Source organism: Prunus persica, chromosome G7, assembly GCF_000346465.2.
Source record: "Prunus persica cultivar Lovell chromosome G7, Prunus_persica_NCBIv2, whole genome shotgun sequence".
Taxonomy (NCBI): domain Eukaryota; kingdom Viridiplantae; phylum Streptophyta; class Magnoliopsida; order Rosales; family Rosaceae; genus Prunus; species Prunus persica.
In genome coordinates, this window is record NC_034015.1 from 4,164,579 (window position 1) to 4,180,815 (window position 16,237).

General features: G+C 45.5%; 1 protein-coding gene across 1 annotated transcript; it reads left to right on the forward strand.

The window, feature by feature from the left end:
• LOC109950318 lies at positions 7,008 to 10,730 on the forward strand. The gene has a single exon (XM_020568875.1). The coding sequence runs from the start codon at positions 7,008 to 7,010 to the stop codon at positions 10,728 to 10,730; it is 3,723 nt and encodes a 1,240-aa protein (XP_020424464.1).

Below are 16,237 nucleotides of genomic sequence, written 5' to 3' on the forward strand. Positions count from 1 at the left end.
ACATGAAGCAACTGAGACAAAGCAAAACCAGTACCTCAATGGGTAGTATGATGGCCCTCTCAAATGATGTGAGTCTGCAAAGGAAAATATGCAAAGCCTTAGAAATTTCAATCAAATTGGAAAGAACAAAGCATCAACAAGCTAAAAGCAAAAGGAAAAAATGGCTCACCAAGAAGCCTCTTATGTTGCGATTGTTGAAGAATCCAAAAGCAACATAAGCCAAAGACAAAGAAGCCTAAAAGTTGAAGAAGTCCCAGAAGCTGAAAGAGACGAAAAGCAAATAAGAAGAAAAGAAATGAAAAGCAAAGAGAGGGGAATAAGACAAAAAAATTAAAGAAACCTGCCAAAGCAAAGTGAATGACGCCTGGGATGACTTTCAATTCATGTTTAGTGAACTATATGGTCTGCTTTGACAGACATGAGCAAAGGAAAGGTCTTGCCTTAGTTTTTGCATCTCAGACCCAAGGCTCCGTATTGATTGCGACAGATGAGTAGTTGAAGAGATATATATAATTTGGTCTAGTTTGAATTGATTTGAACTACTCCAAATAAAGATGGGAGTGACTCAGTTTGGATTAATCTCTACTACTCCAAATAGATATCGATTTCAAATGCAACTGGCTCTCAAAGCTTTTCTAACATGGACTCTTTGTTTATGGGCCAACTAATAGAAATGTTAAGGCCCGAAAACAAATTGATGGGTTGACAAAACAAATTACCCATTAACTCTCAAAAGCACAAAATATTTTATGGGTGGTCCAAGTAAATTATGTGGTTAATGGATTAATCCTTAAAACCATATGTGAGTAAATTAATGGGTTCATTAAAATCCCCTTTTAATTTTCTTTGGACATTAACAATAAAAAAATGGTACAAAACCATTCTAAAATTTATCATGGGTCATCTACCCAGCAAATTTTAAGGAGATCAAATGCAAATCTCTCAAATATACAAATTCTTTCAAGGGGTCATTCATTCTTTGAAAATTCAATCCAAATATAAGGAACTACGTCCGGTTTGATTCCGCCAAGGATACGTAGGCAATTTGAAAATTCAATCCAAATACAACCGCCAGTCCACACAGAATCCCTGGTGCACCTTAACCAAATTCGCCCCAAACACTTTTCGAACCACAAAATCAAATTGAATCCCTAGTCCAACCACATTCAGTCAAATTCCATAAAGTATTTCGCATACCACAAATTCTTTCAAGGGGTCATTCATTCCTTGAAAGTCCAATCAAATTATCTGAGAACTACAAAAGGCTTGATCCCCAAAATGGGGTATGAAGGCAGTCTATCCCTGGATGCAGCTGTGACATCAAATCAAATTCCATTATTTATTTCATTCTTCATATTGGAATCAAAGGGCTTTTTCTTTCCAAAGAGATTATAATTGAGAGATATTTTTATCTTGAATAGGTCGTACTCAATTAAACAATAAAAACTCTTATTTGTAAATAAGAATGAGATTATGTTGGGTGAATTTTTAATTTCTTTATTAAACTTTTTATCTAACATAATTTTTGGTACGCCCAGTGGGACCCATTCTCCCTTTCATCTCCAATGGTTGATGAAATGAACTAATAATTTTTTGTTATGTCTTTCTTTATTTAACAAGAAAACTACATGGCACCACAAGTAACTGTATACTTTTATAAGCTTCCTGTTAGATCACCAAAACGTGTCGGTCACCGAGTCACCTTCACTGTGGATCATGCACCAGTTGTCAACGATGTTCCAAAGGCTAGCCCAAAGATCAAGACTAGCAAGGCTTTCGTGAAAGTCACTAAGACTCAATTGATGAAATCCCCATCCAAAAATTCCATAAGGAATGCAAGAAAAAGGGCTGCACGAGCTTTCAAGAAGAAAACTACACAAGCTAACTCATTTGAGCTCATTGAAATTATCCCGGTTGTAGCTGTTGAGACATCTGCATCCAAGACTGTCAAGAGTACTCGATGCAAAGTCAATGGTACAATCACGTCTCCAACTGCCATGACTCCAATTATCACTCAAATTATGATTGGTTCAATTCCAATCACCTTAACTACCACAAAGTCCGTAATGGTAATCACTACCAAGGAAGATAAGGAAGTTTCACCCAAAACCCCCAAGGACCAAGATTCTGAGTCTCATTTAAAAGTTGCAGAGGAATCAATAAGGATTACACACTTTGATCATCAACAAAAATAGGTAGAGGTCTAAAGAAGGCCTCAAGAAGCAAACTGTTGAGGTCCAAGATCACTTGACACCGGGGGCAAGGCCCAAGTCTCTAATTGTTTCGAGACCATACACAGGGCCAGTCACTCGCGCAAGGGCTCGGGCTTTATCACTTCAGTCTCCTGAGGCAATACCTCTCCAAAGGAACAAGTTAGATTGTCAATAACAATTAATTACCCAATTCCAAGGGTTATACATAAATGAAGAAAGTGAAAGTTTTGAAAATATGCTTGTCATGGTGACCAGTACAACAAGTGCATACGAACAACTTCTTGATATGCAAAGAAAGCTTGCTGAAAGGGAAGCAGAAGTGGCAGTGCTAACAGCTCACTTAGCCGTCCAAGTTATCGTAGATAGCGAAAAGAAAGATGAAGAAAGAAAGGAGGAGGAGGTAGGAGAGAGTTCTAATAGCCAAATAACTCATCAAGATATAAAGACTTTAATTGCAGAAGGAATCCGCGAATTCCATATGTCCATATCATCACCTATCCTCAGATACTGGAAGCCTTATCCAGCTCATTATGATGCGTTGCCTTTCCCCAAGGGTTATCAAAAGCCGACTTTTGATAAGTTTGATGGGTTGAGCAGCTCTCCACATGAACATTTAGCTCACTTTTCCTCTGCATGCGGAGAAACTTCACAATCAGACGCTTTGCTAATAAGGCAGTTCGTTCAATCCCTCAAAGGGTCTGCTTTCACATGGTATACTTGTTGAGGCCCAAAAATCCAAGGGGCTAAGCCCAAGTTGACTATTGGCCCAATAGGGACAAGTAAATGCAAGAGAATTTAGGGAACGAATTAATACGAGCTACGGGCCACATGCCACGCCAAACAAGCGCGTGCGGGAAGACCAAAAACATGCTAACTTTACAAAAAACATGCTCACTCCTATTGAACCCGGCTATAGCCTATGATGATAGGATAAAAATCCAAGCACAAGCATAGGTGTCGGAACCGCCATGCCAACACCAAAATGTGTTACAAGCTTAGGTGGACCCAAGCCACCAAAATTACCCGGGGCTTGCTTGAACGGGTTGTGGTATGGATGGCAACGGGCTTTCATAGGACCCATTGACGAGCCAAGGAAATGGTAGTTTCGGGTCACTTGGGGGGCCCAAAACTCAAGCCTATTTCTTCGGCCCGAAATACATGGGTTAGCATGAGAGAAGAGAGAGCATGACCCAATACCTTAGAAAAAAAGTGCAAAGCCTGTTAGAAAAGGCTAGGACAATTAGAAGGCCTAAACGTGCTGTTAAAGTGCAATAGGCAAGCTGCTTCCGGCAGCTTGACGAAAAGCCCAGCAGACTGACCCAGAATGACATATCACCAATTCAAAGCCTAGGAAAGAAAAGCCCAGCCCAGACTCTCTGTAAAATATCTGGCCAAGCACGTTTTGTCCCTATCCAAGAGAGTCAACAGCAACCATCTCAAAAACCAGAGGAAATCCACACGAGCAAGAGGTTTACTCATTGAGTAAAACGTAGCTCCTTTCCCTCCCATTGTTCTGGCAGCTTGCATAGGAAAGATCGAGAGAAAAGCAAGCGGCTCTTCACCTCTATGAAGAAGGGCCAGCAAAACCGAGACCTTGGAACCACAAATGGGTTCCTTACCCATGTGTCTTGGGCGGACGGGATTCATCAAAGAAGACGAAGTGGGGGAAAACAATGGAAAGAGGGAGGAAAGTATGACGGAATTAGAACCCTTAGTGGCTATAAAAAGGAGGACTTCTGCTACCCAGAGGAACCAACCCATTTCCAGAGCTCGACCAAGCATTGTCAAGCAGCTGGAAAATCTACTCAAGCCACCCCATCTCCTCCTCCATTCGTTTTCTTCCTCCATTAGGAAGGAAATCAGCCAAATCTTCCTTTGCTTGCTCTAAACCTCCATCCTCCATAGGAAAATTCATCTCTCTCTCTCTCTCAAAATTGCTAAACCTGTGAAAGCCTAGCTCCTATGCCACATGCTCTCCAAGCCAAGCTCTTCTGTAAAATTGGTTAAGTTTGTGTGGGCTATTAGTGAAGGAAGCCTGAGAGTGTTTTCGTAACAGTTTCATCAGACTCTGCGAAAAACACTCTTCCAGGCGCTTGGTGTCGAACCCAGGCACTTGGGGAATTTTGCTCACTTCTCTTCTTACGGCAGCCCAAGCCCATTCGTCAGGCTGTTGGAACAAAAAAGGCCCCAACATAAATTGGCGACTTCACTGGGGACCAAGCTGCCATTTTTTCGCTAATGCCTCCAAAAAAGAAGACTAGGAGCAATACCATGGCCTCTCAAGACGGATCTGACCACGGTGATTCCGAATCACGACAAAATGCCTCCTCTAGGCAGCAAGAACGTGCAAGTGAGGGAGCTTTTACCCTCACAGACCTTATTACGGCTATGCAGGCTATGGGGGAAACCCAAAGAGAAATGATGGACACCATCAAAGAGCTAAGGAATGCTGTCCCTAAGCCAAACGAAGAAAATACCCGACATCCACAGGAGGAATCTGCTGCTGCCGGAAAAGAGTCTGAACAAAAGGGACCATCTTTTGTTACCCAGGAGGATGTCGTTGCCATGCTGGAAAAGGAACTCAGTCGAAGCCAAGAAGACTGGAAATACATTCCTCAGCCACCTTACCCATCAAGCTTACTCCAGCAGCCTTACCCCAAAGGCTACGAAACACCAAACTTCGTCCTTTTCGATGGAAGGAAGGGGAGCCCAAAGGAGCATGTTAGTCGTTTCATCGATGCCTTAGGACCACATGCTGGTGATTATAATCTCCGACTGCGAGAGTTTTCAAAAAGTCTTACTGATCGGGCCTATACCTGGTATACGACGTTGGCGCCAGGCTCTATTCATTCTTGGGACGATCTGGCAGGCAGGTTCTGTAAAAAATACTTTCAGCACGAGGAAAGAGTCACCACCACCCAGCTCAACAATACCCGCCAGAAGCATGGTGAAGATCCTGTGGACTTTGTACGAAGGTTTCGAGATCTGGCCCTAGATTGCTATGATGAAAAGGATGAAGAGGCACTTGTCGAAATCTGCATCAGCAACATTGTAGCAGATTATAGAGTGTACCTAGAAAACATTGGCATCAGTCAATTTTCTAGGTTGTTGGAAGCAGTAAGAAAAACAAGCATGTCTGTCAAACCGACGGGACAAAGGACTTGGAGGAATGAGAAGAAGGAGGCGCACCAAACGCTAGCTGTAAATGACAAGCCATCCAACGACTACAGCGCACGCAAAAGAAAGGACCGAGAGACGTACCCGCCATTGCCATGCAAAGATGAGGAGTTTCATGCCATCCTGGACACGATGATCGCTGATGGCGCAATCAAACCTCTCAGGCCCTACAAAGTCCCCACCCGAGAAGAAAAGAATGATCCTAGGTACTGTCGCTACCATCAATTCGTGGGTCATCCAACCACCGCTTGTCAAACTCTGAGGAGAATCTTGCATGGCAAAATACACGAAGGAGTTCTTGAGCTTCCCTCTAAAAAGCAGATTATTGATGAGGACCCTTTGCCAAAACGGAGGGGGAAGGAAATAGTTGCTGTCATAACATGCTCTGATGATTTACTCGATGATGATGAGCCGTGTCATCCATGGAAGGACGACCCCAAACCACCGGAGGCCATCTGGGAGCCTTGCGGAAATATGGAGAAAGTTTTCTGGCGGAAATACTCAAAGCCCCCGAGTTATGATGCGCCATGGCCGCTCGCTCAAGGATGGGATGATTGCACAGTCGATAAGGCGTTTACGCTGGAAGAACAATGCCTGGGAGCCTTCGCAGGACAACAGGAAACAGCGGCCGTCACGTTTCATGCTCTTACCAAAGCTGAAGCAACTATGGAGCGCTATTTAGGTAAAAGGCAAGGACCCACAGCCTCACAAGTCCTTCAAAGGAACCCAAAATTCAAATCACTCTTTGATCAACTTGACTTCGGGCCTCAAGCGAGGGAAGCAGCTACGGCAGCTCTCATGAGCATCTCTGAGTCCAGTTCTCATTATTTTACCGCACAACCACAGAGGTCATTTTTGGAAAACGACAACGCTATCGTTTTCACAGATGAAGACATGGAGGTTCCGTATTCGGATCACAGAAGGCCACTTTACTTGGAGGGACAGATCAACGATGTGTTTATAAGGCGGGCCTTGGTAGACACAGGTTCTTCCGTTAATATATTACCTCTGTCTGTGCTTACGGCAGCTGGCATCCCATTATCCAAAATTGTCCAATCACAAACAAGCATCAGCGGCTTTGGAAACAAAAGTGAAGTAACGGTGGGACATATGCAAGTAAATTTAAAGGTGGGGCCAATTCGGTCACTTACAAAATTCTATGTCGTGGATGTGGATGTGGCTTATCATGCGTTGCTTGGAAGACCATGGCTCAATAAACATAAGCTTGTGGTCTCTACTTACCATCAATGTGTGAAAGGAAGAATTGGGCTGAAACCACTCCGCATACCAGGAAATCAGACACCATTCAACAAAAACGAAGCCCATTATTCGGAAGCCGAATTCTACACCGAATGCACAGGTGCTGGAAGCAACCCATCCAAAGATTTTGGAACCTATCTCCCTTCTTGGACAGAAATTCGTGATTTAAGTAATGAAGAACTCATCACCGTCATCAACCGAGGAAGAAAGAGACACTCGGAAGCTAACAATCATGCCTATGATCATCCCCGGTGCTCAAAAGTAACGCTCCCCGATGGGCGCACCGTGTACCGCTTATGACGGGATTGGGGGCTTAACCGTGTCTTACGGGAAAGCCCCGAGTATGGAGGAGAAGCAATGCAAACCAACGACTGCAAAGATTCAGATGACAAGGCACTTTCACCTTGTGCCTTCCAGCAGCCAATGGTTGCTCCCAAGCACATGCAAGATGGCTCAGTGGCAGTAACTGAGCAATTGGAGACAATTGACTTAAGTGATGATCCTGCCGTCCAAAGACCCATTTCCATCAGCATCCATTTAACAAAGGAGGAGAAGGAAGTTTTGGTGCCTTTGTTAAAGGAATTTCGAGATGTGTTCGCTTGGAGCTACGAAGAAATGCCCGGCCTTGATCCAAATTTGGTGAGTCACACGTTGAATATTGAGCTGGGTACCAAACCTGTCGTACAGCCCAGAAGGAATTTTCATCCTGAGGTTGAAAAGCAAATCAAGGTGGAAATCGAAAAACTGTTAGCTGCTGGATTCATCAAGCCCATCAAGCACCCCACGTGGCTAGCAAATATCGTTCCCGTGAAAAAGAAGACCGGGGTCATTAGAATATGTACAGACTACCGAGACCTCAATCGAGCTTGCCCAAAAGATGAGTTTCCGCTGCCTAACATGGATATATTGATTGATTCAACCTCGGGTCAAGGCATGCTGTCCTTTATGGATGGATTCAGTGGATACAATCAGATAAAAATGTCGCCCAAGGATGCTGAAAAGACAGCCTTTCGAACGCCGTATGGGAATTTCTATTACACGGTCATGCCATTTGGTCTCAAAAATGCGGGTGCCACCTACCAAAGAGCCATGACGGCAGTGTTTCATGATATGATGGGAAAAGAGGTGGAGGACTATGTGGATGACCTTGTGGTGAAATCTAAAACCAGGCTGGGTCATCATGAGGTTTTAAGGAAGGTGCTGGAAAGGTGCCGGCTATACGGGCTGAAAATGAATCCGAAGAAGTGTGCGTTCGGAGTATCATCAGGTAAATTCTTGGGGTTTCAGGTGCACCAACGCGGCATAGATGTGGATCCCGAAAAGACTAGGGCCCTAAAATCCTTGTCGCCACCAAGGAACCCGAAGGAATTGAAAAGTTTCATGGGGAGGCTGTCGTACATTCGACGCTTTATTCCAGGGCTTGCTGCTATGATGAGCATCTTCACCCATTTGCTCAAAAAGGGCCAATCGTACATATGGAGCAAGGAATACCAGGAGGCTTACCAGCAAGTGCAGCAACTGATAGCCAGGCTACCCACAATGAGGGCACCTATCCCGGGACTTCCACTTAAGCTTTACTTAGCTGCGACAAATACCGCGGTTGGAGCTTTGCTTGCCCAGGATAGTCATGAGGGGGAAGAAAGCCCCATTTACTATGTAAGCAGACAATTGAAGGGAGCTGAGACAAGGTACCCGAAGACAGAACTATTATGCCTTGCTCTTGTTTATGCTGCGCAGCGATTGCGACATTACTTTCTTGCTCACGAGCTGCAGCTTGTAGTAAAATCCGACCCTGTGAGATACTTGCTCACAAGACCAGTGCTATCAGGATGCCTTGCACGCTGGTTGCTGCAATTGTCTGAGTTCGATATTGTGTGTACGACCCCGAAGTCTATTAGGGGACAGGCTGTGATTGATATGTTAGCCCTATTCCCCGAAGTAGAGGAGTCTACTCTGTCCGAAGAAGTATTAGGAGAACTGCCGGAAGTAGTTGCCACTGTTGTAGAAGAAGCGTCATGGACCCTCTACTTTGATGGATCCTCTACAACCAACGGTGGAGGAGCAGGGGTAGTGATTATCAATCCTGAAGGGCAGGCCACAGCTCTCTCATTCAAACTAGATTTCCCATGCACAAATAATGTCGCAGAGTATGAAGCTTTTATCATAGGATTGTCTACGGCAAGGGAAATGGGTGCAGAAAGAGTGAAGGTCATTGGAGATTCAAATCTGGTATTGAGCCAATTGCAAGGGAGCTTTGCTGTGAAAGAAGCAACTTTGGCACCCTATCGTACAGCTGCTGAAAGGCTCATTAATTCCTTTAAGCAGGTTGTGATGGAACACATTCCGGGAGTCACTAATAGGTATGCAGATGCTTTGGCTACACTGGGATCAAAACTCTCATACGTGCAGGAGCAGCCTAATATTACTGTGGTAAGGAGAGAGACGCCAGTAGTAGAGGCAATGGTCCAGGAGGAGCTGCTGGAAGAAGATGACTGGAGAAAGCCGTTAAGAAAAGAATTCAGTGGAGAAAGCAGCATTAAGGACTTGAAAGACTATGTGCTCATCTTTGGGGAACTCTATAGACGCCTTCCAGGCGGTGTTTTGACTAGATGCGTGGGAATGGTAGAAGCAAGAAGAAGGTTGCAAGAGGTACACGATGCCACCTGCAGTTTGGAACCAGTGACCAGTTTGTATCGGCGCCTGCAGCGTAAGGGTTATTATTGGCCAGAAATGAGGAAACAAGCAGCCGATGTTCAGGCTAATTGTCCCAAATGTTCTACGGTACCCACTACCGAGGAGGCTTTTACTGTGTCACTGGCGGAAGATTGGAGGGCCCCATATCTAGCATTTTTCGTTGAAGGAGCTCTGCCAACCAATTCCAAGCTCGCTTATAAGCTCAAGAAGACGGTAAAAAGATATTTCATGGATAGAGCGACTCTTTACAGGAAGGGATTTAATGGTGAACCACTACGATGCTTGGAAAGGTCGGAGGCTCATCAAGTCATGCAGGAGATACATGCTGGAGAATGTGGAGAACATCAAGGGATGAAGAGGCTTTATCGGCAGCTGCTGAGTTTCGGATACTATTGGCCTACTATGAAGAAAGATGCACATGACTTTGTTAAGAAATGTCACACATGCCAGGTCCATGCTAATTTAAGCCATAAACCTCCAACACTGTTACAGGATATGCGCACCCCTTGGCCTTTTCATACATGGGGGCTTGATTTGATTGGGACAATCCATCCTCCTTCCGACGGTTACATATGGATCCTTACAGCTACAGAATATTTCACGAAATGGGTCGAGGCAATTCCTCTTCGAAAAGCCACAGGGGCTGCTGTCTCGAATTTCATTCGAGAACACATCGTGTGCAGATTTGGAATTCCATACAAAATGGTTACCGATAATGGCACGCCTTTTGTCAACAAACAGGTAAGCTCGACACTCAATGGTTACGGTATCAAGCATCGTCGCTCCACACCTTACTACCCACAAGGAAATGGTCAAGCAGAGGCTACCAACAAGACAATATTGAGAATTTTGAGCAAGATGGTATATGAGTATAAGGGGAATTGGAGCATTCATCTGCCGGACGCTTTGTGGGCTTACCGTACCTCACCAAGGGGTGCTACCGGTTTTTCGCCTTACTCACTCGTATATGGGTCTGATGCCATCTCACCTGTGGAAATCACCATCCCCACGGCTAGAGTGTCGGCTGTCAATGATCTTGAATGGGATGCAAAATCATGCTCGGATTGGCGTGTGTTAGACCTCGAAGCAGTGGATGAAAAGAGGATGGAAGCCGAAAGGAAAATGGCACTTTATCACAGGACTACTGCCCAAGCATACAACAGGACCGTTAAGCCTCAAGCTTTCAAGCAAGGAGATCTCGTGCTAAAAGTTGTCGAGCATGTGAAAAGACAGATATCGGGACCTTCCAAGTTTGCCCCGCAATGGGAGGGTCCATTCGCAGTCAAAGAAGTACACAGCAGTGGCTATTACCACTTGATCTCTGTCAAGGAAGGCACGCTAACGGATCCCATCAATGGAAAATGGCTCAAGCCCTACTATTGCTAAGAAGGAATAGTATTTTTATCGTTATATCATCGTATTTATCCCCTCATGCCCTCCTTCTATATCCCTAACTCTCGCTTGAGAAGTTTTTGTAGCATGTACCATTGTGGTGACATGAAATCTGAAATGAAAATGAAGGAGTATTTTGAAAAAAAAGAAAATTGCCTTTATATATTCATGGTAGTTTTTTTTTTATAAAAAAATATATATATACATATATAAATATTATTTAGCAGAGCACATGCCAAGCCAAAGCCATTTGTATGGGATCCTAAGTCACTAGCAGACCTCATGCTTCATCAACAAAAAATATACGCCAAGCTAATTAGCATAAATAAGCATTGAAGCTTCGAGCATGGATCCTGCCAAAATTATGGCGGTATCTACCTTATATTAAGACCCAACATGCGGGAAATCTCAAGCGAAAAGTTTCAACCAAGCACTGCATATAATACCAAATAGAAAAGTTACAATGTGTTTGACAAAAAAAGGGAGGACATAGTTTCCAGCAGTCAGCACATAACAACACTGCAGTACCAAGCTGTCACAATGCAAATTTTACAAGCCTAAATTCGAGCAAGTTATACAAGCTAAGAGGTAATGTGTTGTTAAGTCTTGAAGGAGATCTCGAAATGTGTCGCGCTAACTGATCCTATACCAAAGCAAAATGTAACCTGCAAAACCAAGAAGAATGCCGAAAGAGAGTAAGTTGATTTTAAAGGCGGGGTGAAGTAAAGAAGGATGTAAGGTCACAAACCTCAAAAGGTGGCAAGGGTGGCTAGAAGGGAATGGAGGAGGCCTTCTGAGAAGACCTTGTCACTGCTTCTATTATGCAACCAGCACTGTCGGAAGAAACATCTTGAGCAAGAAGAAGGGCACGCAACTCCCTGTGTTGGTTTTCCAGTTCACGCTGCTTGAGAATCAAGGCCTCTATCGCTGCCCTTATGTCTTCAGAACCAGAAAATGACTCCATGCTATGGATAGCTCTTTCCCCGAACACGGCACGTGCTAGGTCCTTTACCAGATTCAGAAGAAATTCTATCCGGAAGCCGAGGGTCAGGGCTTCACAGATTGCGTCCCGCCAACAAAGAAGCCGATGGTCTGTAATGTATAGCAGCTGCATAGTATCCATGCCATGGAGCACTAAGCCAAGGGTCCGGAAGGCGGCACTCCGTGAAAAAGAAGACTTGATGCCTGTGATGTCCATAAGATCTCCGTACTTGTCCATGAATCTTCCTAAAACCGCCACTATTTCAGGATAAACAAGAGCTCCCCGAAAGGGTGCATAGCCGTTAAATTGATGACAAAGCGGCAGGAGCTCATCTGCAGAACGAAGAATCTGGGCACCCCCATCGAAAAAGGCCATGAATGTAGTGAAGGAGTTCTCCCATTCCGACCAAGACGCACTAAAAGAAGCATGCTCAGCGACAGTAATGCTGGCCTGGGCACCCTCGGTAACACCTGTGTCATTAGGTGAAGGTGCTAGAAGGAGTGCTAAGGGGCCAGGCTCTGGTACTCGAAGGATCGGCTGAATGTGGGATGGAGTAGGCAACGCCCTGTGGAAGGCAAAAGTGTTGCTCCGGAGAGCTGCTGGAAAGGCTGGAGGAATTGTAGGCTCAAGGTCTCTTCGAAGGAAGTGTTGGAAGATAGGAGGCAAGGGGCTGGTGATTCGAAATGCGAGAGTCTCGTCTCGTGGACTTGTCGGCAAAGGCGACTCAGCAAGAGCTGCCTCAATCAGTGTGTCAAATGTATCGGAAGAAGAAGGCACCACAGGCACAATCGCCATCTCCCGAATAACGTCCCTAGCCTGCGACTAAAAAAAGAAGAAGGAAAAAGAATGTATGCATGCGTCAGAATCAGCATGAGATGATTGACAAATTATACGCAGCAGCAAAAGAAAGGAGAACCAGTTCTAGGGTAGACCAAGTACCTGCTCAACACTGACAGGGTGCATGCTGCTACCAGCAGGGCCGGTAAGAGGAACCAGGCCACCTTGTTCCTCCTGACGGTCGTCAAAATGCACGGACCCACCTTCGTCCTGATCATTGTTGCCCTCCCTGTCAGAATCCTCGCGCATGTCACTCACGGCGTCAATATTCTCTTGCTCTGGAGTACTAGCCTCCGACTCAGCAGTATCGCTGTCATCATCAATCGTCACCACTGTTCTGGTCCCGGAAGCCTCACTGCCGCTTGCACGAGCTCCGGAAAATCTTGCCTGCAAAACGCGCATGCTGCGACGTTTCGGAGCTGCTTGTGGAGACACGGAGGATGTGCTACTTCTCTTCCTCTTTGGCGTAGTACCCATTTTCCCTAATATATATATATGTATATATGTATACGTAAATATATGTAGTTGAAGGAAAATAATAAATAAATAAAACAAAACAAAGGAAGGAAGTGGCACTCACTGCGAAAAGGGGGCGTTTCCAGCACCTTGTCAGTACGACTCTGGCTCTCAGAGGCAGTGGGCCTCGCAAGGCGCGAACGTTCTGGAGGAGTAGCCTCTCTAGTTCGGGATGGACCACTTGGTGCAACTTTCGGGATAAACTTTCTAGGCTTGCCAGCAGCTTGCTTCTTCCCTGCACTTTGTTTTTCCACCTGTTTCCCTTCGCTAGATGTTGGTGCTGCGACTTTCCCAGAACTGTGAAGGCTCTGTGTTCCCGATTTTGGCTTCACTTTGGAGAATTCCCCAACGATGTCACCACTCTTAGAAATAAAAGGGAGGTTGCGCTTTTGGCTCAGAGGGATGGCCTTCTCCTCCGTGATTAAGCCTGCGAGGCGCACGGTTGTGGGGGGCAGTCTATCCCCAGGAAAGGATTGGAACTCGCGGAAAGAAGCAAGGCAGCGGTTCTAGTAGGATTGGTAACCTCGTGAGAAGCCACCAATTCTCCCCTTGCTGGCTAAAACAAGAGGCCTGCAGCTGTTTGGTATGTGGTCATTGCTCCAGAAGATGCTGTGTAGCGCGAAGGGATCATCATGGTTAGGATTACCTGGTACTCCTTGATCGAGTCCAAACTGTCGCCTAACTCGATGTGGCGAATAGGATACCGAAATTTCTGAACGGCTGTCTCCAAGAGTAGGTAATGGGATGGGGGCAATGTTCAACAAGGCATACTTTCTGAATTGGCCACCATGCGATACTGCTGCTGGAACTTCGATGGTATCATTGACATCAGCGTAAAAGGGCACGAAGGTGAAGGTCTCTGCTGAGGTGCCGTAAGGGCGAAAAACGAAGTTCTCAATATTGTCCATCAGTGATAAGAAGTCTTGACCTTTCCGCTGCATCCTTTTGAACCATCTGCAAACCAAAGGCAGATTGTCTGGCATAAAGGAACCATTGCCCCAGTCAGCCAATTTCAAGGCATGTGAGTGCGGGAGTGAATATACGTCCAGTCCTTTGAGACGCTCCCATAGAAACACCTGCAGAAAGCCAGAATTCAAAAGGGTCTCCACACCCATGGTTCCGGACGCGTTCTTCTCTAAGAGCTGAGTCCGATCAAGCAGTCGGTATAGATGACCCAAGAACATGGGGGCTAAAGGGATTGTATCACCCCGAGCTATAGCCAGAGCCAAGGGAAACACACGCTCATGCAGGCAATCTTGGGAGAAATCACAAAGCACGAACCGCCCAAGCCATAATGCTATGAATGCAGCCAATCGATGAGAGCCTTGTCTGTTTGCATCACCAAAGTATTGTATCCAATTACTGAACCGTAATGAGGTGCTGGGAGAAGTGGGGGCACCTCTCTGTAAAACTGCAAGCTTGTCTACTTCTTCCGGAGTAAGGGCAATGTTGAAGGGGTTTCGGTCGCCACAAACCGGAAGGCGGGAAATATTCGCTACATCTTCTGAGGTAGGAGTAAATTCTCCCCATGGACATATGAAGGTATGGGTTGCAGCACTCCACCTCCGGACCACGTGGCGAAGCATCTTTGCTTCGATGTGAATGTCCCACAGTTTGGAGAGAAAGATAGCATCTAAGACCTGTGCTCTGCGCAAAATATTGCATGTGGAGGGATCCCGCAGCTCGCGGTCAACCCATTCGGACCAACTTTTACTGATGCTACAAGGAAATTGGAAAAATAGGGGAACTGCTGGAAACAGGCCCTTCTCGATGCAGCACCTAGAAATGGAGGCAGGTTCGATCACAAGGGCAGAGTCAGGTGCTGGTTCATTACCAACAACAGCGGTCTCACGGGCATCTTCGAGCAGCAGAAGGGGGCCTCCTGGTTTGAGACCATCATCCACAGAATAGTGGTGGTCCAGCATAATTGGTGGGAGGATGGCTGCCATGGCAAGGCTAATAAGGTCACAGATACCTGCAAAAAAAAAAAAGGAGAAAGGAATAAGGAAATAGTCATAATAATATATAGGTTCCAGCACCTTCACGATCGTTGGGCATACATACATCTACAGGATTTCATGCCAAGAATACGCTAACAGCGGAACTAATGCAATATCATCATGCGGAGGGGCTATTCGATGCAAGATTAAGAGGAAACCAAGTCACAAGAGAACAATTACTTGGAAGGAGACTGTGGGGTCGATATAAGTGCTTATGGCTTCTCCACTTTGGTCAGATACACCTTAAAGGTTTTGAATTTGCACAAGGATGGTTGTTATTGGTTAAAAGTTTAAAACCCCCAATCGGTGGCCCGATTGTGAAACATAAGAAAAGGGACGAACACGCAGCAAAAGGGGGGCTGTGAAGGGGGTACTGTTCTCCAAAAGAAAAAGAGAGAAAACGAAAAACGAAAAAACAAAAGGAAGGGATTTTCACTCCCTGATGTCCGTGTATAGGAGATGTGCGAAAGTGTATGCAGCAACAGAACAGAGAAACACGAAAAGAAAAGAGGAGGAGTAGTGCTTACCACTGTCCTTGGTAATTTTTTTTTCCAGCGGCTAGCCGAAATCAAAACGAAGAGGGGCTGTCTGGCGATTCTTGCTCTCGGAGTGGCTCCGCGTCTTGCAAAGTGATTCTGCCAAACCTATTTTTCTTTTCTATCAGATTGAAGAAGAAATTAGAGAAGAATGAGGGATTTTAAAGCGAATCGGTGACTTCTCCCGGTGGGTGCGAGCGGTTTCTCCAGGCGTAACCGATCGGCAGTTATGGATGGCACTCCTCCGCAATTTTCTTTCGAAACCCTCTAGACCTGTGCGTGAATGAAGGCCAGCGATAATGAAAAGAAGAAGACAAGGGATGCAGTGTCACACCTACAAAAGAAGGAAGTCGAAGGGAAAAGAGAAGAGAGAAATAATAAATTAAAACAGATGTGATGGAAGCGTACCTGGGGAATAGGCGAGACTGCTGGAAAACAATCATGGCAGCACGTACGCGGGAAGCGAGAAGGGCACGTCAGTGGCAGAGGTTTGATTTTTTGGGCTAGGTTTGATTATTTGGCCCATCTCACCATTTGCTCATGGCCCCAATAATCAAGGGGGCTAATGTTGAGGCCCAAAAATCCAAGGGGCTAAGCCCAAGTTGACTATTGGCCCAATAGGGACAAGTA